Here is a 24,731-nt window from a genome sequence, read left to right as displayed (position 1 = left end):
TTAGTATTCTATTTTTCCTTCTAGTTTTTATTTTCCTGTTCTTGAGGTTTTAGTTTCAAGGGCTTAGTTTTTATAGACTAACAACCATCCAGAAATTTGTGGTATCACTTGGCACATATAGAAGTGTGCTATTCCATTGTTGATAGCTGAGGGGGCATAATTCCCAACTTCTGTGAAATAATAGTTTAGGCAAAGTAGCTGGTAATTGCTTGATCACCTCTCACTTTATCTGCTCCCACCCCCCAAAAAAACCCCACATGCTTATCCCTTCCACATAAAAACAAAGAACACATTCCTGTTTTCTTAAGAATACACAGTGTATCTAATAGTTTCCCTTAGAGGAATATCTTAGAAGATTCTTACAACTGAAAATAGCCAACTATTTGAACAGGATTAAAAAAATTCTTTACATCAGATCTGGTTCTCAGAGTTCTATTTTTTATTTCTTGAAATAGTTTTAGGGTCCAGAGAATATATTTTTAGAAAGTGTAGATATCTCTTTATTGTTAAGTTAATTGTAATTGCCATTTTAAATGTGAATAGCTTAGGTTTCCTACCTTTGTGTATTTGAACAGAAGCTAGCTAGTATATGTAATGGAAAGTACCTTTTAAATGGCAAAAGGGTGATTGTTTACTTGGCTATATTCAACAGCTCTGAAATGATTTATTAAAAACCCTAGCTCTATATTTACTATGGTCTCTGCCTTTTGAGCATTCACTTTGTGGTTCAGCATAGGAGTAATATTGTAATCAGTAGAATATATTTGATATTTTGATTATCTATGCAAAAACATTAATTTAGATAAAAATAATGACATAGGTGGGAGGTGCCTTTTCCCAAATGGAATTCTGGTCTGTGCATTCTTAATGATTTTCTATTTGGTAAGGCTGTTAAAAAAAAAAAAAAAAGCTTTGGAACTATATGGTGCTTATGTTTATGCAGTATGCAATATATATGTAAAAAAATGGATAAAAAGTGTCACTTTATCCATGCCCCTCATCTAGTTAAATTTATTAGTCAGGCAGATATTTCTTCATAAAGTGTTTTTCAGTGGAAACAAATATTTTAACTCATTTCTAAATTTAATTATGTCTAGCATTTATGTTTTATATTTAAATAACACTAACTTAAGTAATACCTGGTAATAGTTTGTTATTTTGAACTCAGGGATTCTAAGTCAGGGATTCAGAGCTTTCACAGACAAAAACTTTGATTTTTTTTTAAGGGGGAAAAAAAAGCATTCATTTGAAATATTAAAAGAATTTTCTCTAGTTTTGGGGGGGCAGGCAGAGAGGCTGGTTGGTTGTTTTTGAGTACTTGTAAATATTCTAATATTTTGGTATTCAAAATTGGTGTAGATTGGTATCCTGGGTTTGGAAAACCAGAACAAACTCAAATATCAGCTTTTATGCTTGGGCACCAATTTTTTATATAGAATTGTACAGCAAGAAAAAGCACTTAGAGAGTCCACAGTCCTTGAACCCTTTGTTTTGCCATAAAGATTAGAGGAAGCAAGGATAACATGATCTATTACCATCAAACAGGTAATTACAAACTAAAGCTTGAATTGTGGTTCCATTTATACTCTGTCCAGTTACAAATCTAAGAATTAAAATTCTCAGAAGATCAAATTTCTAAATTGTTATGAATCCTGATAATTTATGGAATTGTCAGCCTTTGAAGTCTGACAGTTGATCAAAATGGAGTGATCAAGAGCATATTTTTACAGAGGACTATTTCTTGCAACCCTGTAACTTTTTTCTGGTCTGTCTGCCAAGTGTGAAGGAGGTTGGGACTGTTCTTTCCTTCTCTTTTTTGATTACCAGTTAGTTATTCATTAAAATTAGTAAAATACATAAGTAAATGGCACTTGGGGTCAGACCTCCCTGGATAGAAGTTAAGATTAAGTAGCTTAATTCTGACATTTTTAAAAAAATAATATTCTAGAGGCTGGGGCTGGGGTTCAGTGGAAGAGTGCCTGCCTGGCACATGTGAGGCACTGGGTTCAATCCTCAGCACCACATAAAAATAAATAAACAAAATAAAGATATTGTGTCCATATATTATAACTAAAAAATATTTTTAAAAAGTAATATTCTATATCATTCTTTAAAATTTTACAGCATGAGAAGCTAATTTGAGTGTTCTGGTTATTTTATAAGTTGAGGGAAATCAATTTTTTTTTTTTTTAACTTGACACAGAAGGAGTGTACATATATATGGAAAACAGTTTGATAATTTGGTATATGTATACAGTGTATAAGATCCAATCAAAATAATTAACATTTCCCTCAAATGTTTATCATTTTTTTTGTGTGTTTGGAGCCTATGAACTCCTCTCTTCTAGTTCTTTATAAAACATAAGTTGTAAACTAGAATCACCCTCACTGTATTTTGGTATCTGGTATCCATCCTTTTACTCTCCCCCACTTTTCCTTGTTTCTACCAATCACTTTTCTGCTTTTTTCCTCCATGAGATCAACTTTTGTAACTTCCACATACAAGTGAGAACATGTGGTACTTGTCTTTTTCTGTGCCTGGCTTATTTTACCTAACATTATGTCCTCCAGTTCCATCCATTTTTGCTACAGATGAAAGGATTTTGTTCTTTTTATGACTCAGTAATATTCTATTGTGTATATATTACCACAGTTGAGGGAAATCAATCTTAAATTTTGGTAGTTTTTTAAAATTAAAAATACCCATTTGATATGCTACAAACTTGGTCAAAGGTAAGCCTTCTTAGTTTTGACCTGACTTCTTGAATTCATCTCTATAGAGGTAACCACTGCTGTTTCCCACATAGATTTCTAGAAATAGTTTGTACTTATACAAGTTCACAATTATTTTTTAGGCAAATAGCTTATAGGATGCAGTCTTGTGCCTTGCTTTCTGTTTTGAGATTATTATAGATTCACATGCAGTTGTAAGAAATAATATAGAAAGATAACCTTGTGTGCTTTGCCCATTTTCCATCAGCAATAACATTTTATAAAACCCGTAGTATAATACTACAACCAGGATATTGGTTTTGATACAGTCTGCCAGTCTTACTCAGATTCCTCATTTTTGTATGTGTATATTCAGCTCTATACAATTTTATGACCTCTGTAGGTTCCTGTATCCTCCAGTACAATCAAGTTACTGAGCAGGTCCAATACCATAGGGTTCCTTCCTGGTACCCTTTTATAACTGTACCACTTTCCTCCTCCCATAACCTGACATCCAGTAATGAGACCAACCACAATTTCTAAAATTTTATCATTTCAAAATGTTATATAAATGGAGTCATAGCTTGTACCTTGCTCCTTTAAAAAAAAAAAAAAAATTAGGGCTGGGATTGTGGCTCAGTGGTAGAACGCTTGCCTCACACATGCAAGGTGCTGAGTTCCATCCTCAGCACTACATAAAAATAAATAAAGGCATTGTGTTCAACTACAATTAAAAAAATTTTTTTTTTAAATAGTATCTTTTGGATATAAATCTACTTTATTTCATGGTTGCATAGTATTTCATTTTATGGGTATATTTTATCTAATGGACTTTCATGGACTTATATAAAAGTCTTGCTATTTTAAAAATGCCAGTAGTGAATATCCTTTGATGTGTGTTCATAGTTATATCTATAGCAAAAATTTATAGTTCTCAAACTCAGAGATTGGAATATATGCATGAAGTTTGATAGGTATTTCCATATTTTTCTCAGAAAAGGATATTGCTGATGTGAAAGAATTCTTCTATAAGAATCCCTATTTCCCATACCACTAACTACATAGAATATCACAGAACATTTTACTTTGGTAGTCAGGTTTTTTAATCGCACTTTTGTTTATATTTACTAATTATTTTCTTGCAGTTGGTGATGGTATATTTAAGCAAGGTGGATTAGTTCTGATCATTTGTATATCAGAGAGAAAGTTTCATTGTAGGATATGACACTGGAGCCAAAATATTCCCAAATCTATTGTTGGAAAATCTCAATAATCAATGAAATTTCGGTATAGCAAAGCTTTGGAAATGGTTCTATAATATTTAATGGTGATTATAAGAAGTTACAGGGGCTGGGATTGTGGCCCAGTGGTAGAGTGGTCGCCTGGTGTGTATGAGGCACTGGTTTGATTCTCAGCACTGCATGTGAATAAATTACAAAATAAAATAAAGGTGGGACTGGAGTTGTAGTTCAGTGGTAGAGTGCTTGCCTAGCATGTGTGAGGTACTGGATTCGATTCTCAGCACTGTGTGTGTGTGTGTGTGTGTGTGTGTATGTATAAATAAATAAATAAAAGATTCATCAATAACTTAAAAAATTAAAAAAAATAAATGTATTGTATCCATCTACAATTTAAAAATATATTTTAAAAAAGTTATGGTATAGAGCTTGATGTTCTTAAACAAATTCTTCCTCAAGTTTGAGTGGGGTTTTATCATGCTTTTTAGTTTGTTTTTACATCAATACAAGTTGACTTCATTAAAATAAAAGGAAAGAAATGAAACTTATTTCATACTTCATTTCAAGAATGCTGACTCCTCTAGAAATTAACCAACTAAAAGGAACTTGAGGAAGTGGGGATGGGAAGAGAGATTCCCTTACCCCACCCCCAGCATATCAGTAATTTCTGAGTTTAACATTATTATTGTTGAATTTAACATTGCCTGGGAACATAATTGTGTTTGATTTTTATAGCTGTTCTAAGAATGTTTTTATATACAATGAATAGCAATATATTTTTCTAGGAATTAGACACTAAACATTGTCTAGAATTGGCTTAAGATACTTAGTAAACTTTCAACAGTATCCACTTATAAAATGTCTTTAAGGTGTTTTGTACTAGAAGCACTCAGCAGATATTGATGTAATGGAACTGATGGATTTGAACAGCAAGTACACATCCTGAATGGGCAGAATAGAGGCTAATGTGAGGGTATAATCAGAGTGTGTGGCTTTAAACTATCAAGAATTTAGAATGAGGACATCCTTATTTTCTGTATATGTGTGTCTCATTAGTAGCTAATCTTCCACTTCAGACTTTTATAGTCTGTTTATGGACCTTGTGCATTTTGTTGAAATTAGATTGACCCCCATATGTACAGAGAGTGCTGCCTTTCAAAATCAAATAACTTAGGCCTTTTGTTGACAATGAAGAGTTGACAATGAACAGCAAATTAACTTTTATTTAGCCCTTAGGTTACTCTTTATATTTTATGAGAAGCTGGGTCAAAAATTTTAGAAGTCTTTTTTTCTCTAATCCAGTTTAATCCTCTTGCTTATCCAAAATAACATGGCATAACTTTATTACTATTTCAATATGCTACCACATAAGGATTTACACTTATTAAAATAAAATGTGAAGGAAGAGTGACCTTTAAAAAGTAATATGTATGTAATACCACAGACCCAAACCTGGATTCTGAAAATAGTACATGAGAAAGGAATGAAAACCTCCAAACTAGTTTTTTGGCATCAGAATTGGTTTTCTACCACAGGGCTATTCATGTACTGAATTCTGTGGATTATTATAAAGCCTGTTCCCCAAAAGATGCCTGAAAAGGTACCATTAAACATGTGTGGTCTTTTTTTTTTTTTTAATACCTTTATTTATTTTTTTATGTGGTGCTGAGAATTGAACCCAGGGCCTCCCACGTTAGGCAAGCGCTCTACCGCTGAGCCACAACCCCAGCCCCAAACACGTGTGGTCTTGATCATTCCACTCTGATATTTTGTTGTCTAGTATAGAAGCCACTTGCTACAAGGATCTAAACTAATTGAAATAAAAATTTAAAGTATAATTCTTCAATTGTACCAACTACATTTTAAGTGTTCAGTAGGCACATGTGGCTAGTGGCTGCCATATTTAACAGAACATACAAAAGGTTTCCATCACTTGGGCTGGGGTTGTGGCTCAAGTGGTAGAGTGCTCACCTAGTATGTGTGGGGCACTGGGTTCAATCCTTAGCACCACATAAAATTAAAATAAAGATATTGTGTTTCACCTAAAAAAAAATAAATAAATATTAAAAAAAATGTTTCCATCACTGTACAAAGTTCTTTGGACAGTGCTACTCTAGGATGTGATAATGGGGATTCAGTAAAAGAGTTTTGACTCTCGGCCAGCTCGAAATTCCTGGGTATAAGGCAGAAGCTTAGTTCTTAGACAATTAAAAATAATGTATTTATAACAAATTTTTTCTTTCACTATTTATTGCTTTTTTAGTGATTGATCATTGAAATTTGAAAGAGCTCCATTGCCAATAAAGAACATACTTGTCATACAGGGATTTTCAGCCTTTTCCCCCATTGTTTTCTTCCCACAGCTGCTGGGCATGCTGTGTGCATGCATCGTGTTGTGCAGAAGGAGTAGAGATCCTGCTTATGAGCTCCTCATCACTGGCGGAACCTATGCATAATAGACAACTCAAGCCTGAGCTTTTTTAGTCTTGTTGTTCTGATTTGGAAGGTGAATTGAGCAGGTCTGCTGCAGTTGGCCTCCTGAGTTCATCTAGTTAAAGCACACACATACACTGGTGTTGGACAGAGCAGCTTGGCTTTTCATGTACCTACCTATTTACCAACCCACCTATGACTTTCCCCTTGTTCCAGCTGACTCTCCATGCCCCTAAGTGTTTAAGTTCAGTGGTAAATGTTCTAATTTCAGAACCATTTACAAGTTGCATAGTGTGGTAGAATTAAAGGAGGATGTGGGCCTGCTTCTGTTGCCTCCAGGCAGTAATGGTACTGATGGTTGTAGTGTCACCAGGTCCTTTTAATCTTTATAGTGGAGAACTCTTGGCCAAAGGTTTTTGGGGGGAGGGGGAGGAAGCCAACTGTCTGGTTAAAGTTAACACCAGATGGTGCCCCTCATCAGTGTCCTTTTAAAAAACATATACTGTAGTCTGATAAGCTAGCATCTGTACAAAATGGCTAAAATAGATTTTAGAATCATACAGTGTGTATCTTTGTTCATCTTCAAAATCAGAGACAGATCTTTGAAACTAGTGGTTTTTAATCAAAGCTGGCTTTATAGGAGGAGTTTAATGTATGCACTACTGTTTTAAAACAATTAGTATGAGTGTGTGAGTGTGTTTTTGTATGATTGAGCCCATTCATCATAAGTCTTAAACTTGTTAGAGATAATGTACCCATGTAAACTAGCAGAATAGTATGTAGATGTGATCTCAGTTGTAAATAGAAAAATCTAATTCAATAAACTCTGTATCAGCCCTCAACATGTAGTTTTTAATTATTTTGGGGATATTTCAGTTCCCGAGCAGCAGTATAATAATATGGTGTTCTACAGTTCGTCATGATTTGCATGCATTTTCATTATATCTGTTGCCAAATCCTTGGTATTCAAAAAACCACGGATGCTTTTCAGTCTGATGTATTCTACAAATAGTGGAGCATCTGGTATGTGCAAGGCACAGGGAGTACAACAGCGATGTTTTTCTTGTCCTTAATGAGTTGGAGCCCTAGTATGGAAGACATATATAGGAGCAGGTAATTTTCACATAATATAGTGATGCTTGTAATAAAAGAATGGGAACCCAAGGGAGGTCCCTGGAGATCAGAGGCCACTTCCTGAGGAGATGCGCAAGCCTGGAGACTGGATAGGATTTGTGGGAGGATACATAAGGATATGAAATGTGATTGAGTATAGAGAGCTGGAAGTAACTCATTGTTCCTAGAGCTTAAAATATAAAGCTTGGAAAAGAATTTGAAGATGGGACAAAGCCCAGACCTCTAGGGGTTTACGAGACAGCCTGTGCAGGTCAGACTTGACATATAGGCAGTGGTGGCTCACATGGTGGTAATGCAAGCAGACCTGTCCTAGATGGTCCCCATGGCTGCAGTTTAAAGGGTAGATTGAAGGGAATGTGATCAGGCTATGGTTAGGTAGATGTAATAGTTCAGAAGATAGTTTAAGAGTGTGAAGTAAGGTACTGTGGGTGAAGGTGGTGGGGGATGGACTGAGGCAGTAGAGGGGGGGGGAAGAAATGGCAAAATATGCATTGATTGGATGTGGGACAGAGAGAAGGGAAAGGAAGAGAGGAATCTAGCATGAGTCCCAAGTAACTTTGGATGCCCTCATTTTGTACTACAGAACTGAACTCTATGAAAATTGCTTTGGGACAAAGCCAGGTAGCCCCACCTATTCTCCCTTTGCTCACTTCCTGCTGCTTACCTGCTGAGAAAGCAGCTTCCTCCTGTGTGCTCTGCCAATTAGACCCAGATCAGCCACATTGGTAGTAAAGCCAAAAAGATGGGAGTGGGGGTGGGTGCTTCTGGGGCCAGTTACACCATTGTAGCTCCTGCCAGCTTTAAACGGTGTTTAATTCCTGGCATTGTTGTCCTGGAAGTAAGCCTTTTTACCTTGTTTGGGAACCACTAGAGGGGAAATCTGTCCACGTTGGCCAGTGCCTTACAGATTCATCTGCCTGCTTGATGTCTGGAGAGTATTCTGCCATCAAGACCTTGAGACCCTGTTCCATGGTGCTTACTCTTCAGAGGGCAAAAGAACTACTCATGTCTGAAGTTTAAAGAATAGAGTCTCCTGTAGTGCCAGTGTTCTCACCTGTTCTGTATATCTGTGTTTTTCCTTCTGTTGACCTACAGACACAGATGAGAACTGCAGGCAACTATAAGGTGGGAACCTGGGAAACTTGAAAATTAGGACTTGGGTTCCAAGCTGCTGACCAACTGGTCATTCCAGGTTGCAGCTGTGATTAAGAACCACTGTTGTATTCTATTTCCTTAAGTTTTATTTGGAACTCAAGGAAAAGTTGCAAGAGTAAGGATTGTTTATATAAGGCCTAAATACCCTTTACCCAAATATACTTGAGACATTTTGTCCCATTTGTCATTTGTGTTCTTAAATGTGCTTGCTCTCTCTCTCTTTGCATAGATGGTGGCCTATTACCCTGGTAGTTCAGTGGGAATTTCCTAAGAATAAAGATAATCTCTGAAAATCACAAAACAGTTACTAAATTCAGGACATTTAACACTGATAAATAATCTCCCATTCATATTTAGTTGACCTCATGATGTCCCTGAGAGAATTTCCCCCCCTGCAGTTCTGAACCTAGTCTAGGATTGGATACTGTGTTTAGTTATATGTCTTTTTGTTTTCCTTGAATCTGAAGCATTTCCATAGGTTTTTCTCTTGTGACAATGACATTCTGGAAGAATACACTCCCTTCTTTTGAACAGTTAGATTAGGTTTTGTGTTCCAGGTGGCTGAAACACTGCCTGTGTCTTCCTCTTGGGAGGCCCCAGTGTCTGTCTGCCTCACTCCCCTTCCTCCTCAGTGATGTTAATTTTGATCACCTGGTCTAAATATGAACAGGAATTTTTAATATAAATGTTTATGTAAAAGGTGATTTACTAAAAGGAATTTCAAAAAGAGCTTGAAAACAGCCTAGCAGAAAATATCTAGGCTATTATAACCACCCCTAGAACTGAGGGAAAGGAAGATGATGAGGGAAACTAGAAACTCAGAAGTTCTCCCAAGGCTGAGATCTCTGAGGAGCAGCTGCCACAGACACACTGCCCTCCTCACTGGAGGTGCCACCACTGAACCATGGGAGCAGAGAACCATCACTATGGAGAATGCTGCTGGGACTCATGCCAAACCAGAGATAACAAAGAAAAAGTCTTCCATCTCCCTCCAGCTTCGCCATCCCTTCAGTGCTTCCTGTTGACCAGGTGGCAAAGGAGAAGTGTAGATTACAAAGTCTCAGCGTCTGTGTGACAACAAAAGGTAAGTGAGCTAAGACACAATAAGGTAATGCCTGGTATACTGGGTCAAGGCACTGTTCACCTTCTCCATGTTATAGTTTATATTTCCCCCCTTCCAACTAATAGACAGTCTCTGGAGACGTGGTTAAATATAAATATCCTGCTCCTCACCAGACTTCTCCCCATGTTTGGCAAACAGTGCTGGCAATCTATTTCTTTTGTGTGTGTGTGCCTTGCTTGGGATTCTTAGTTTCATGCATGGTAATCAAGCACTCACTCGACTGCTGAGCCTCATCCCAGCCCCTGCTTCAGCCTTTACCATGATGATTGCCAAAGGATATTTTTCCAGTCCAGTGCTCATGCTTCCTCAAATCCTCCCAGATCTGGACAGTGGGAGCCCCTTCAGTTCCTTCCTGTGTTTTCACGTTTTTTTTTTGCAGTCCTTTTGTCATTTCTGACATTTAAGATGTCCCAGGCTCATCCTGTACCCACTTATTACTCAGCCCTGGAATATGTGTTTCTCTGAGGATGCCTGGTCCCTGGCTCTGGGTGTACTCATTACTACTCAGTTGACAGGCAACTATCCTTTTAAAAAAGAATTGTCAACAAAAGTGGTGTTTTAAAAAATAAATGATACAGACATCTCTAAAGAACAAAGTCCCTGGGGTTGTGGCTCAAGTGGTAGAGTGTTTGCCTAGCACATGTGAGGCACTGGGTTCAATCCTCAGCACCACATAAAAAAAAAAAGATATTATGTCCACCTAAAACTAAAAAATAAACATTAAAAAAACAAAAAGAGGGCTGGGATGTGGCTCAAGCGGTAGCGTGCTTGCCTGGCATGCGTGCGGCCCGGGTTCGATCCTCAGCACCACATACAAACAAAGATGTTGTTTCTGCCAAAAACTAAAAAATGAATATTAAAAAAAAATAAAAATAAAAAACCAAAAAGAACAAAGTCTCTACAGATAAGTAAGATTATAAGTGGTGTGTGTCTTTCCAGACTCTTCACTGCATATCCAGAAATAGGCTTGGTGTTGGGTTTTGGTTTTGGTTTTAGTTGTTTGGATTTTATTCTATGGGCTCCTTTTTTTCCTCTATACAAAATAGCATGGTACTCTTTCTAGGTTGGACTTTTGGATTTCTCATTCCTTTTTAGTAGCTGCATGGATATGTTTTTTAAAAAATATTCATTTATTTTTAGTTGGACACAATACCTTTATTTTGTTTATTTATTTTTATGGGGTGCTGAGGATTGAACCCAGGACCTCACCCGTGCTGGCGACTGCTCTACCACTGAGCCACAACCCCAGCCCCAGCTGCATGGGTATATTAATGCTATGATCAAACAATGTGCAATGGATGGATTGTAAGGCTGCTTCTAGCTTCACTGTGGTGAACACCTCTGTATAGTCACATGTCATTTCACTACAGAAATACATTCTGAGAAATCCATTCTGAGAAACATGTTAGTAGTTGATTTTGTCATGCAAACATCATAGAATGTTCTTGTGCAAGGCTAGATAGCATGTGGCCCATCACCTGACATGACCTTTTGATACAGAAACTGTTAAAAAGATATAGGAGGCTGCTGCTACTGTTGAGTGAAATGATTTTCCTAATGAATTTCCTAGTGATCTGTAGGTGGTGTGTAGGAGCATCTACTTTCTGAGTGTGTTGGTCTTGTCTCCAGCATCCTTGGAATTCTTAAAAATGATTTTTGTTCTCTGTGGCTTTTTATTGCAATATCTGAGGTCTCCCGAGAGTGTTATATAATGACCCGAAGAAACCTAAGTTTACCCACTGAATCCTTTTGGACAGGGTTGAGAGCCTTGCTAGTTGTGAAGTTGACTCATGCAAATCCTGCTCTCCTGAATTTACCTAGCAAAGTAAAACAGATGTGATCATTACAATGGGGGGTAAAAAAAAAGACTTGTTTATGTTTACATGCTCAGCGTCTGGCACATAGTAAACACTCATGGTCTGAAGTGAGTCACTGTGGTGTCATAAGAATATGGTTTTCAGACTTCCAAAAAATTGTAGCAGAAGAACTCATTAACCAGGAAGTTCCCAACCCTGGCTGCATATTGGAAATCACCAGGAGAATGTTAGAAATGTTTATATACAGACTGCAAAGATTTGGTTTCCATTTGTCTAAGGTGTGACCAAAACATCAGCATTTGTAAAAACTTCCGAGTTGATTCCACTGAGCAGCCAGGGCTGAGATCCACTGTACTGAACATAGTTTGAAATCTATATCCCCATGGTCCTGATAATCCTGTGAAGATGCTGAGCATGGCAGACCTGCTTGCCTGTGGTGACCCTGTTCTGGGATTGTGCAGCTCTTCACGTGGCAAAATGGGGAAATAGGCAGACATCCACGTTCAACCAGATCAAGCCAAACTGATAACCCTTATGCTCAGGTAGCTCAGCTGAAGGGAGTCGAAATTAGCTGCCGGATACCAGTGGCACACCTGATGTTTGGCCATGTGAGGCTTTGTTTCTCATCACCCTTAGGAAGGACTCACTGACTTCACCACAGCCATTCCAGAGGGCATACTGAGTGATGTGGAGTCTGCTACTCCCAAAGCTGCTGTTGATTTTATAGCCAATATTCAGGGGTTGTGGGCCTTGTTAAAAGGCTCATCGGTAGAGTGCTCACCTAGCATGTGCAAGACCCTGGGTTCGATCCTCAGCACCACATAAAAAATAAACGAAATAAAGGTATTGTGTCCAACTACAACTGAAAAATAAATATTTTTTAAAAAGTGGCAACCTCTTTTTTTTTTTTAATAAGCATTTGACCATTATCTAATTTGGACTGTATGAAGAGATTGACTTGGATAGGGGCACATTGCACCCATCTAATCTATGACAAAACTGAGACCCAGAGAAATTGTGTTTTGCTTCATACCACCCAAGGAGGGGTGAGCTGGCTTCAGACCTTCTGTTCTGCCTTAAGAGGCCACTTTCCCTCCTCCATGCTCTCTGAGGGGCCCTCTGTCAGGAAAAGGATGCAGTTATTTATACACCCAATTACTCTCACACCAATCCCCTCTTTATCAAGCACTATCTCTTCTGGGAAGGCCATCCCCCCACCCATTCATTCCCAGCAGCTGAAGTTGTGACTTGGTGCACAGAAGAATGCAGAAAGCTTGAAGGGCTGATGAATCTTAGAATCATTTGTGGGTCGTTCCCCGACTTGTGACCCTGAGTTGCTTTTGTCTTTTTCCTCTGGCTGCCTAAATGACTGGAAAACAGGCTCTGTTATTTAACACTCTTTACCCATCACCCACTGGGGCCTACAGACACTGCAGCACCTATCAGAGATGATGATAAATATCTAGGCCAAAGGTTTTTAAAAAAATCTTTGTGAAGGAATGGGATGCTCAATCAAGATGGCAAGGTATTTTCAGGGAATAAATAAAGCACTTATACCCAACTTTCTATTCTCTTCTTTGCTTTTCACTGCCCACACATGACCTGAGCCCTGGGTTCCATCAGTGAGCTTGGCTGTCCCACCTCTCCTGGGCCTTCGCTCTGTCCCTGCTCCAAGTCCTACTCCAGCTCCACCTGGGAGAGGCTTCTGCCCATCTTTAAGCTCAGCTTGGAATTCATGTCCTCTCTTTCTAATACTCCTGCCCCTATCTCACATCCCATAAGTTACCAGGACATCCTATCTCCTACGTTCTTCCAGAATTGTTCTCCAGCCCAGTTGCCACTTTGCAAACAATCTACCATCCTCTGTGTTGGGACAACCTGCTCCTGGCCTCCTATCCCCCTCTTTCCATATTCAGTGGCTGCCTTGGATATAAGGGCTCAAAAGCATCTGCCTTCCCCTTTTGGGAGAGTGAGCTCTTTCAGGGCAGTCCTTCATTTTAGCAAGCACCACCCCACCCCATTATCATATAAGAGTCACAAGAATATCCTGGTTAGATTACTCTAGAGCTGCTTGATAGGCCTGGGACCTGGCTGAGTCTGACAAGACTTGAGGGGTATGTCCTGGGCAGTATTTCTAAGCCAGGCAGGCCTTTCTTTATTTTGGTACCGGGGATTGAACCCAGAGAAACTTATTAACTACTGAGCCACTTCCCCTTTTTATTTTTTGAGACAGGGTCTTGCTAAGTTGCTGAGGCTGGCTTTGAACTTGCAATCCTCCTGTCTCAGCCTCCTGAGCTGCAGGGGTTACAGGTGTGCACCACCACTCCTGGTCAGGTAAGTCTTTATTCACAGACTCTGCTCTCTTCAGGGGAGGAGATCAAGGGCCAGATTTTGATTCTCTTCAAACACCCCTATCTGCAGAGCTTGTGTGCGCTGGGGACAGGTGTGGTGTTTGCTTGACGCTCTAGCACAATGTGCTTGATGAAGGAAAATTATTTCAGGATGGACATACGCATCAAGTCTGACTTCTCAGAAGCCCAAGGTCCTTTCCCCTCTTGTCTCTCGCACCCTCTGGTAGAAAGCAGCAGTGGGTGACACCCAGCAGACCCAAAGCCTGCTTCAGAGTCCTACACCTGCACCCTGGGGCTTCCTGGAACCCTTGCACCTCTGCCTGGCCCAGCACCACAGCCTTCTCACTGCATCGAGGCTTGCGAGGTAGCCACACCTGAGTCAGATGAGAGGCCACGACCTAAAGGCACTTTCATGCTCCAAAGAAGAAAGCCCATCCCCTCCTTCACTTCCTCTAGGCATCATAACTAACTTTGCCTTTTTAACCTGGCAATGAAGACGAGGGCATGATGATGGGCGTCTTGTGTTAAACACCAGAGTAGCCCCCTTTTACTGGCACTCTCTTTACCCTTTTCCTAGGGCACAGCTTGGTAAAGGTCTAATTTTTGCCTCTGGCACCTGACCTTTGCCTTGGCACGTGAGCTAAACCTCTGTATGCTGGTTGACAGGTGGATGCCAGGAGCCAGCGGGGAAGCCACAGGTCCGGGTGAGCTCCCTGGGGGTGTGCTCTGTTGTTGCCCGATTCTCTACCCTCAGGAACCTGATCTGCCCTTCCCAGCCCTCCTGAGGCTCCTCGCTACCCTGCCTCATTATCCCATTTGTGCAAGGTGTGACTATCTCTCTGATACATTCCAGCGATGGGACCAGCAGAACCTGGGACTGGCTGGGGCCCTCAGTGACTTCTGCTGAAGATCTGTCCAGATGTGGCGGAGCTCTGTTCTCCAGACTCTTCTCCTCACTCCTTTTCCTCTGAATTGAGCATTTGGACACAGGAGTAAAAGGGACCCAGGAGACCCCCCCCCAAAAAAAAAAAAAAAAAAGAATGCATTTCTTTATTCCCTGTAGGAGAGACTTCTTTTTTAATTTATTTTTTAGGTGGACATAATATCTTTATTTTTTTTATTTTTATGTGGTTTTGAGGATCAAACCCAGCACCTCGCACGTGCCAGGCGAGTGCGCTACCGCTTGAGCCACATCCCCAGCCCGGAGAGACTTCTTGAATGTGACACCATCTCCGTCGCATCCCCAGCAGGGGCAGGCCCATTCAGACCCCACAATACCAGGGCAGTTTTAGGGGACACTCCTGGCAGGGCAGGTCCTGGTGAGGAGCTGCTGGTTCTTCCTCAGAGCTTCTCCAGGTAGGACCCAGGGACAAAACCACGCTGCCCATTCCGTTCCACTGTCCACCAGCCATCCTCCCCTTCCAGGATGACTGCCAGGATATCCCCTGCAGACATGTCCAGCTCATCGGAGTTCTGGGCAAGAGATGGAACGAGCATGAGACTGGAGGGGCAGCTGGGAGGGCTGTGGTCTGGCATCCCCTGCCCCAGCAGGAAATGTGAGCCAGGCTCCCAGGGTGGACCGCACCTGAGACATGCCCATGCCTCTTGGGACAGTCCCTTTGGGGATGTCCTCTTCAAATTGTCACCAGAGGCACCCCAGCCTGGTCTTCTCCCACTCTGCTCCAACCACTGGAGCACATCAGGAGTCAGCTGCTTGCCTTACCCCAAACCTAAGGGGACACTCACTCCAAAGCTCACCACTGCTGAGCCCAGAGAATCCCCACCGCCCCCTCATACAAGCACCTATCATTCTCTTGGCTGCCCTTGCCAAAGCCTGCCAAAATCTGCATCCCTGAGTGGCCTCAGTGGGTGCGACCCACACTTGGCCTGCCTCGCTGTGAGGGATGGCTCTGGTTTCCAGTTCTGCACCCTTGCCTTGATACACGGAGCAGATTGGGCTCTGGAAATCTCAGCAGGGCTGCCCCTACCCATCCTCTCCCCACAGACATCAGAAGACCAGCCACAGCACAGTAGAAGGATTCATTCTGGCCTTGGTGTTCTCTGCACCCATGGATGCAGAGAACAAGGCCCTGACTCAAGAGTGCACACCCTGACCCTAAAACCATTACCTACCCCAGCTCTGTCAGCCTGCATGGATGACTTTTATACATGTGTGCAGATTTGAGCAGACATGAGCTCTTGTACCTATTTGCCATATTCAGCAGATGTATGCTGTCTCTATTGTCTTAAGTAGAGAGTGCTGTTCTAAGGGTTCATACCCCAGCACATTTCCAGGTATACACATGTGCCCTCCTGAGCAGGGGAGGAAGGCAAAGGCCTCACCTGTGCCGTGTAGTCATAGAGCGCCCTGTAGTCCTGGGCTGGTGGGGCAGCGTTTCCCAGGGTCTCCTGCACTGCAATGTCTGCGTAGACGACTTCACTCCGCTCAGGGGCAGGTGTCAGGGTCTCTGTGGAGGCCAAGATCAGAGTGAGGCCTGGACCCTGCCCCTTTAGAAGAATTATGGTCCCTGGAGGCCCCGTTGGCATGGAGTTTAGGCTTGGCCCTGCCTTTCCACTATCCCTTTTGCTGTTGGAGGGTATACCTTTTCCCTTTGGGGGCCTCAGTGGCCCCAGCTATGCCATATAGGAGTCCTTTCCCCTGGGGTCACAGTGTCTGGGGACCTCCCACATCACCCTCAGTTACCAGCAGGAGCTTGCAGGGATGTGGTCTTGGGACTTCCATGCAGCAGCCCAGAGAATCTTGGGGGAGGGAAGAAAGAGGATCAGTCCGGTCTGTTTGTCTGATTCTTAAGGCCCCACCGCTAAAGGAAGAACTCGCAAAGCTCTGAGAGTTCTCTGCCTCCAGGGATCCCCAAGGGGTGTTCACTGTGGCCCTTCCTTCCTGGCAACACACTCCCACAACCCCATGCTAGATCATCTCAGCACCTGTTCCATGCAGGGCACTGTGAGGGTTCTAAGAAAATGCTCAGGTCTCCATACCCGCCAAGCCCTGGACTACACTCTGGCCTTCCTGCTGTGGCAGGATCTGCCCTTCAAAGTTCAACCCAAACATGCCACGCTGGCATCTTCACCAGCCTGGGCCAAGCCAGCCCACTTCCTCTTGGCCCCATAGTGACTGGATCCAGATGGTATATTGGGGTATAGCACTAGGACCTGGCACCTGACAGCCAGGCCAGGGAAAGGACACTACCCAGGAGAATTCTCCAGGTGCACAGGTTTTGGGCTCCTGCTGAAGAGAGTCACCTAAGGCACCAACCCAGGCTCACAGTGTGGCCAACGGGACAAGGAAGCCAGTATGAGGCCTACCTAGGGCTTTGCATGCAGTCGCTAGTGAGTAATTGGGGTGTAACTAATTGTTTAATACTTGGGTTCCCTTGGGCCAAGGGTTCCATAAGACTGGATTGAGGCTGTTGTGTCTCCACAGGGCACCCAGCACCTGAGCAGCCCCAGATGCAAAGTGGGTGCTCTGCTGCCTGTGGCAGCAGAGGCCCAGCCCACTCCTGACCCACTGCTCTTACCCCTGCTCTGCATCCCAGCCACTGACACCCATTTGATGCCTCACCTCTTTATCATGCCACAGGATGGTGGTATGCCAGGGCTGCCAGATGACGGGGTGACCTCCCGGTCATAGTAGTTCTGGTAGGGCACCGGAGCTGCAGACAAGCAAGCCTGTGAGGCCCACGGTGGCGAAGGCAGGCAGAACCTGTGTCGCTCGACACCCCAACCTGTCCTCAGAGACCCAGAGTAGGGTCCCCCTTTTCCACTCTTGCTCTGGCCCATCCTGTTGCTCCCATGAGAGTCCCCCACTGTTGGTGCCACTGAGATTGCCATGGATATTTTGAACTATGATTTAGGGACCAAAAGGGCTGAGCTGAAGACTCAACAGAGCTTCACCATCCTAACCTCCCTTATAAGATCTCTGGTCCCTCCTTAATTCTGGTCTTCTTTTGTCTCAGAGGAGTCAGCAGGCCAGAGACCCAGCCTAGAGATTACCGTCCCCTCCTTTAACTCCTCCTCCCACAAAGGAGCCATGAGCCATCGCAGCACTGTCCTGGCTCAAGGGATCCTTGGCTAAACCCTTGCTGTCCTAGGAGTGGGCCTTACCTGGGGGCTCAGTGCCTGTGCTCTTGGCCTGGATGAAGCCATTGATATCGGTGTCCACGCTGCAGCCTTCAAGTGTCAGCCGCACTTCCTCATAGAGCTAGGGGCAGGAAAGAGCAGAGACCGTGTGGCCAGGCTTCACCGCAGTGCCCACACTTTGTGGGTCTGAACTCTGGCCAGGGACCCTGTCAGCGCCTGAAATGAGGGACGTTGGGATATAACCCAGAGAGGATAAATCCCTGCTAACAGCTTCCTGTGTCCTCCTTTCTTTCTTTTTTTTTTTTTAATTTATTTTTTTTTTATTTTTTTTAATTTATTTTTTTGTCTTTTTTTTTCTGTGTCCTCCTTTCTCAAGGACCTATGCAAAGGACTTAATTCACCCTGCCCTCTGAGGCAGACACTATTTCCCTATTTTATAGATGAGGAAACTGAGAAGGGATATGTCACAAGAATGCAATGCAGCTAGGCTTTGGATCTTGATGAGGGAGTCGAGCTCACACTTCTTCCACTGCCATGAAGAGGCCATCGGGTGGGTACATATCATTTAGAAAACAAACACCTAAAGGTCTGTGTGGAGGCCGAGATCAGAGTGATCTGGACCTTGCCTCAGGAGGGGGCAGGCAAGGAACAGCAGCTGGCCTCCAGGCTGCCCCAAGAGAGCATGAGACTCAGGCCCCTTTCACAGAGTGGCAGCACTCTGCTGGGGTATAGTCAGGTCTTCCTGGAGACAGGGACAGGGGTGGGGCAGAGGAGCAACTGGACCTGGTCTTCTGCAAGCACCAGGCCTGCAGTGGAGCCATGGGGTCCTCTAGACCCTTTGCAAAGAACTGTGTCTACCTGCTCTCCCCACCCCCAGCTGCTTCCACACTCCCCACCCTGAGCAGGAGGGTGCTCTAGCTGCAAGAGCAGAGCCAGGCACTCTGGAGAGCATGGGGACAGGGAGCAGATGGCAGAAGCCAGCATAACCACAAAAGCAGGGGCTTGCAGCCCTGTCTGGGCTGTGCAGGAAGCAGAGGCTGAAGTCCGAGACTCCCAGGCGAGAGCTTGGCTCACAGAGGATCAAGTGTCTGCTCACTGGCTTAGATGGACCTGGGCATGCAGGTGTGTGGCCTGGGCCCGCAGCCTGTGTCCCCCATTGCAAACGGAAGGGCACCCATCCCTGCTGTTTGAGGCCACAGGTTGGGGATAGTATTCATTCATTCACCCACTCCTTGCACCCTACCCCTGTGTCCTGAAACCCCACCTCATCGTCCTTGACGCACTGCATGGAGAGCTGGTTGCAGTGCACCCACAGGGCATTGCGGAGAATGGTCAGCCGGTCAAATTCCTGCAGCTGGAAGGCCTGGGGAGAAGGAGGAAGTGAGGAGGAGCTGCAGGGCCAGGCAGGCCCCACTCAGCTCAGCTGAGGCTGACCAGTGGGCAAGCTCTGCTGGCTACCAAGTCTAAAGGGAAGGCCTCCTGTGGGTCCCCACCCCTGTGGCAGTCCTGGGCTGCTGGGAGGGAGGCTGAGCTGCCTCGGGGATTCCCGCCCGCAGCTTCCCTCCAGACCCCACCACACACTGGATGAAATCCCGGGGAAGGGCAGCAAGAGGCGCACAGGATGTGGTCCATCAGCGGGGCCCTGGGCACAAAGCCAGGTGGTGAACACCCCAGGATAAGACCCAGCTCTGGGCCTAGTGAGTGAGCAGATGAGGGGGTGAATGAATGAATACTATCCCCAACCTGCGGCCTCAAACAGCAGGGATGGATGCCCTTCCGTTTGCAATGGGGGACACAGGCTGCAGGCCCAGGCCACTTACCTCACAGGTGGTCCGGTGCTCCTGCTCCCACTCACCCCGCACCTTCTCCAGCTGCTCGATGTTTTGCCTGTATACTCGCTCTGGAAGCACAGGCAACCCTCAGGGAAACTGAGTGACCTGGACTCCCCATGTCCCCAGAACAGGAGCTCCTCCACACCTTTACTCCCACAGAGCCCCCTCCCCCACATCCTTCAGTCCTGCGGGCCTGCCTGGCTGCTGCTGGGCTCATCTGAACACCTGTCAGGGACCCCCCCACATATAGCCCTTTTCAGGGTGACTTGGCTCCCCTACTGTGCTATGGGTGCTAGAGTGGACCCCCAGGGACACAAGTTCAAAGTCCCAGCTGCTTGCCCTCCCCAAATCCCACCCCCTCACTTTCCAGGAAACAGTTTTGAAGAGGGCAGGCAGGTGCTGGAGGGGTGGGGACCCTGCAGGCTTGGGTCATGACCCCCACCCCCATATCCCTCGGGTCACCTGGTCCCCCAACCAAGGGCCCACCAGGTGTTAGAGAGGCCATGCAGAAGGGAGAGCACCTTCCTGAGGCAGGGAGGAGATGGCTCTGTCCTAGGAGGTTTTTCAGCAGGGACAAGGGGCAGTAGGGGGATAGAGAGGCCAGGGCCAGGGAGGGCTGGGTGTGTGCATGTGTGCAGGAGAGAGAAATGAGGGGCCTGTCTCCTAGGGACGTGGCCCTGCAAGTCCCAGGCTCTGGAGCCGGACGGTCTCTGTTCCCTTGTAGTCACCACCATTTACTGGCTGATGACCTTGGACAAGTTACCTAAATTCTTTGTGCCTCAGTTTCCTTGTCTGCTAAAAAGGGGGACAAACCACAGCCACCTCATAGGTGGAGTGAGGATTAAATGTGCAAAGCGGCAGGAACAGCCTCTGCACAAGTGCAGGGTGGCACCCATGTGACTCATGGAGCACACTCAGGTGGAGCACACGTCCCCAGATGAGGAACAAGTTTGGTGAGGAGGATTGGCCAGGCCACCACGCCAGCCTGAGGATGGGGCCAGGGTGCACATACCTGCCTCGGTGGCTGAGTCCTTGCATTGTTTGGCCTTGTTCTGGCTCTGAGGAGACAGGGAGAGCAGCACTGAGCCCAGCCCTTGGGCTCCAACACTACCCTGGCTACTCAGAAGTGACTGTCACACCTTCTCTGGCCATCTAGGGTCAAGAATGAACCAGGGACAAATTCCATCATTCACCGGCAGCCTCACCCCATCAAAGGGTTCCCATGACTAAAAACAGAAACCTGCAGCCCATCAAGATACTCCTGAAAAGCAGAAGTCAAGACCATGGGGAGGGCAGGTCAGGCCAGGCCGAGCCCTATGTGGCCTCTGCTGGACCCACAGGCTGGGACTCAGGCTTTGGCCCTTGACTTGCTGTCCTCACACACCTACAAGACCCTGCCCTCCTGGGCCTCAGCTCTCCCGTCTGCACATCTGGGTGATGTGATTTTGGTCCTGGTGTCTCTGACACGACCCATAGGCTAGACCAGTCAAGAGCTTGAACTCTGGACAACTTGGGTTTGGATCCCTTCTCTGCAGTTCTGGCTCTGAGATCTGGACAAATCACTCACCATCCTGGAATTCAGTTTTCTCTGTGTGACTGGGGACTACGGAGTCCCTCTCCAAGGACTGTCTGAGGGGTAGCTCTTCCCCATCTGTGAACTTGGGGCCTGAGCTGCAGAAAGCCTGCTCTGAGGAATGGGTCCTTGGGCGCAGCCGGGAGATGGCAAAGGGGATCAAGATGACCTGTCTGTCCATGACCTGAGAGTCTGGAAAACCCATTACATAGATGCCAAGACTCAGGGTCAGAGAAGGGTGGGCAGCTGGTGTGTCCTGGATGCAGACTTTGCCTGGGGATGTCTGTAGCCCCAGCCCGGTGACACCACACAGCCCCAGTGGCCCCACGCACCTTCTCTACTTGCTTCTGGTGGCCAGTGGCACTGATGCGCTCGAAGGCCTGCTCAGCATCGTCTGCGTCCCGACACTTCTGCTCGTATGTCCTCTTGGACTAGGATTGTGAAGGGGAGTGACTTGCAGGGCCCCACAGTCCTTCTCTGTGTCCCCCAGATTGAGGCTCCCTGACCCCAGCCCACCTTTTCCCTGGCGGGGGTGAGGGGCTGGGGCTAAAACAGGACGTCCCCATCAGGGACTGGGATCTTGGGGTTGGCAATGGAGACGGAGGAGGGGACTGCTGGCAGTATTGCTGTAGGCTCTGTTTACTGGGGACAGAGGCCCTGCCTGCCCATGGCCCAGCCTTTTTGTCCCCGAAGGGACCTGTGCCACTACACTACACCTTTTCACCTGATGCCCTCTTGGGTACCCTTCTCCCCCTTCCTGCCCAGTGTCCTCTGGACACTTCTCAGGGATCCCTCCACCCTGCTCTCCTGGGGTCCTCAGCTGACCGTGGATTACCCTGTGAGCAACTGCAGGACCGCCCCTCTGGCCTTCAGCCTGAACCCCCCGAGGGGCAAGGCCCCAGCCTCACACGCACCTCCATGGCCTTCTTGTAGAGTGACAGCTTGCTCTTCTGAACACGGTCCATGACGGCCTCGTACTGCAGGGGACACGAGGCTCTGAGCAGGGGGCCACAGCCTCAGCACGCTCCCCTAGGCCAAGAGGAGGGGTTGTCCCTAGGATGAGGCAGAGCATCCTCTCCGGGCTCTAGGGCGTTGATGGGATGCCCTCCATCTCCCAGAGCTGCCCCTTCACAGTCACCCTCAGAATGGAATGCCAAGGCCACCGTGGCCTGGCTGCAGAGTCTAGCCGGGGCTTCAACTCTAGACAGAGAACTTGCACCCACCCACATCCTTCATTTGCAGGCCCCCGAGCACATCCCAGTTGCTCACACAGTGAGCACATACTGGCACACACGTGCACACAGAGCCCCACAAGAACACTAGGAAGTACTGACTAGCAGCCCCACTCCCCTGGCTGCTCACACTTGCACACACAGGCCTCCCTGTGAACATCCACAGACCTCTCAGCACACATTACAGACTCCCACGTTCACCTGTGCACAACCACAGGCCAGTCTACACATGCTCAGGGCCACACACAGGAACCGTGGCCACCATGGCCACCGTACGCCACGCTCGCCTCCTGGGCTTCCTGTTCAGACAGAGCTAGTGAAGCAGCCAGGACCAAGGCAAGGAGGAGGTAGGAGATTAGAGATGAAAGGCCCCACATCAGACTGGAGCCAGTTTGTGCCTGGGGAGGGTCGGGTCAGCTGGGAGACCTTGGCAAATTGCCTAGTCACAAAGATCAGGCACAAATGCACCAGCACACACATGTGCCCACACATGCCCAGACAGGCTCCCAGGCTACGTCACAGCTTCCTGCTCGCGGTGGCCATGGCTGCTCTGGGGAGGTCAGTGCTCTGTCCTAAATACTTTTGAGAGACGTCACAGCCCCTCTGGCCACAGAGAGCTCAGAAGAGCTGGGCTAGGGCCTCCCTATGGCACCAGGTGCTCTGCAGGCCTGCAGCAAGTCCCAGCTCAGAGAGGTCACCTGCTCCAGCACCTCAAGGCCAGGCCGCTTCTGAGGATGGCTTTGGGGACTTCCTATCTGCTCAGGAAGCCAAATTTAGACTCCTGAAGGGCTGAGACCCAACTGGCCCTGGAGCAGGCAGGGCGGGTAGCTGTGCTGAATGTGCCGGGAGAACCACCCAGCAGAGCCGCAGCCCTTCTGTGGAGACTGGGCCCCCTCTGGGCTGCACTCCCAAGCTTGGGGGTGGATGAGAGCACCCCTCCTACGAGGGGGGATGAGGCCTGGGTGGGGAGCGGCTTCGTCAGACGCCCAGGCCCAGCCTGGAGGGCATGCTTTCCTCCCCTGCACAGCTCAGGGTATCTTTCTTCCATTTTCAGTTCCTCAGACCCTTGACAATGACCCTTCCTGTGCTGCCTCGCCCTCTGCAGGGAGCCCTGGGTGCCTGAGCCCCCTTCCCAGTACCAGCCTGCAACGTGCCTGCCCTCCCAGGGTGCTCAGTCTGTGGGAGTTGAGCTGTGGGGGGGGGGAGCCGCCACCCAGCCAGGTCCGCCAGCCTCTACCTGCACATCTCCCATGGGGGCCTCACCTTCCTGCCATCGGTAACTCTGTCTAGGTGCAGCCATGCCCCCCTGGGGAGGAGTCCCTCTGGACGCTGCTGAGCCTGAAGCCCCTACCCCACCCCTGCTGTCTATTGGCCCCTTTGGCCTTGGGCAGCACCCCCCTCTCACTGGCTCCAACTTTTTCTTGGATAAACAACCCTGATCCTTGGGCTCAATCAGGACCAGTGTCCAGGGGCCACTCAACTCAGACTGGCTGCTCTGAGTGCCCCCAGGTTGCCCCAACCTTCTGCGGTGTAGTGAGGTGGTCACAGAGACCAGTGTGCTCCCTGCTTCCTTGGCACGGGCAGCTCAGGCAGGACCCTCAGGGGGCCTCTCAGGCCTTACCTGGCCTCCCTCCCTCCTTCAAGGCACTGATCCCAGGGCCCAAGCACTGCCCCTGCTCCTCACTGGCTGCACCAGGAGGGCACGTGTCCCCATGTGGTGACCCCCTCACCTTCTTCCTCTGCTCCTTCTGCCTCTCGCGGAACTCCTCCAGGCTGCGCAGCTCCTCACGCAGGGTCAGGGCCAGCTGGATGTGTGCGCTGCCCACATTTTCCATTTCTAGGGTCAGAGGATGGCCTCAACCACCACAGCTCGCCCTGCCTGGGCCAGCCCATACCTCCCTCACCTTCACCCACCCCCAGATCCTCCACCAGCCCCGCAGCCCCGGTGCAAACAAAGCTGGGCCCCAGCCTCCTCTGAGGGACCTGGGTTTCCCGGAGATCCCGCCACCCTGCAGCCTAGAACAGGGACA

The 24,731-nt window shown here is 46.7% G+C and overlaps 2 protein-coding genes across 5 annotated transcripts in view; one reads left to right on the top strand and one right to left on the bottom strand.

The window, feature by feature from the left end:
* The window catches only part of Tspan3 (tetraspanin 3), a 28,094-nt gene extending 20,869 nt beyond the window's left edge, over nucleotides 1-7,225 (top strand). Inside the window, exon 7 of the mRNA XM_046428087.2 lies at nucleotides 6,314-7,225. Within this exon, the coding sequence (XP_046284043.1) occupies nucleotides 6,314-6,406 (93 nt within the window). The 3' untranslated portion in view covers nucleotides 6,407-7,225. The remainder of the gene's footprint in view (nucleotides 1-6,313) is intronic.
* A 7,798-nt stretch (nucleotides 7,226-15,023) lies between these two features.
* Pstpip1 (proline-serine-threonine phosphatase interacting protein 1) overlaps nucleotides 15,024-24,731 on the bottom strand; it is a 41,473-nt gene continuing 31,765 nt past the window's right edge. For 3 of the 4 annotated variants that reach the window (XM_046428028.2, XM_046428030.2, XM_046428029.2), the window contains 11 exons: nucleotides 24,432-24,538; nucleotides 22,384-22,446; nucleotides 21,802-21,900; nucleotides 20,909-20,954; nucleotides 19,885-19,964; nucleotides 19,329-19,427; nucleotides 18,089-18,185; nucleotides 17,547-17,637; nucleotides 16,668-16,723; nucleotides 16,307-16,431; nucleotides 15,024-15,436 (listed from right to left, as the gene is read on the bottom strand). In XM_046428028.2, the coding sequence (XP_046283984.1) occupies nucleotides 15,305-15,436; nucleotides 16,307-16,431; nucleotides 16,668-16,723; nucleotides 17,547-17,637; nucleotides 18,089-18,185; nucleotides 19,329-19,427; nucleotides 19,885-19,964; nucleotides 20,909-20,954; nucleotides 21,802-21,900; nucleotides 22,384-22,446; nucleotides 24,432-24,538 (995 nt within the window). In that variant the 3' untranslated portion in view covers nucleotides 15,024-15,304. Of the gene's footprint in view, nucleotides 15,437-16,306; nucleotides 16,459-16,667; nucleotides 16,724-17,546; nucleotides 17,638-18,088; nucleotides 18,186-19,328; nucleotides 19,428-19,884; nucleotides 19,965-20,908; nucleotides 20,955-21,801; nucleotides 21,901-22,383; nucleotides 22,447-24,431; nucleotides 24,539-24,731 lie in introns of all 4 variants that reach the window. The other variant, XM_058573838.1, reaches the window with a different exon arrangement.

Source organism: Marmota monax, unplaced genomic scaffold, assembly GCF_021218885.2.
Source record: "Marmota monax isolate L192 unplaced genomic scaffold, Marmota_monax_Labrador192_F-V1.1 WCK01_AAM20220418_F8-fsc00111, whole genome shotgun sequence".
Lineage (NCBI taxonomy): Eukaryota > Metazoa > Chordata > Mammalia > Rodentia > Sciuridae > Marmota > Marmota monax.
Note: the sequence above shows the minus strand (reverse complement) of the source record. Positions and strands in the feature narration are given on the sequence as shown.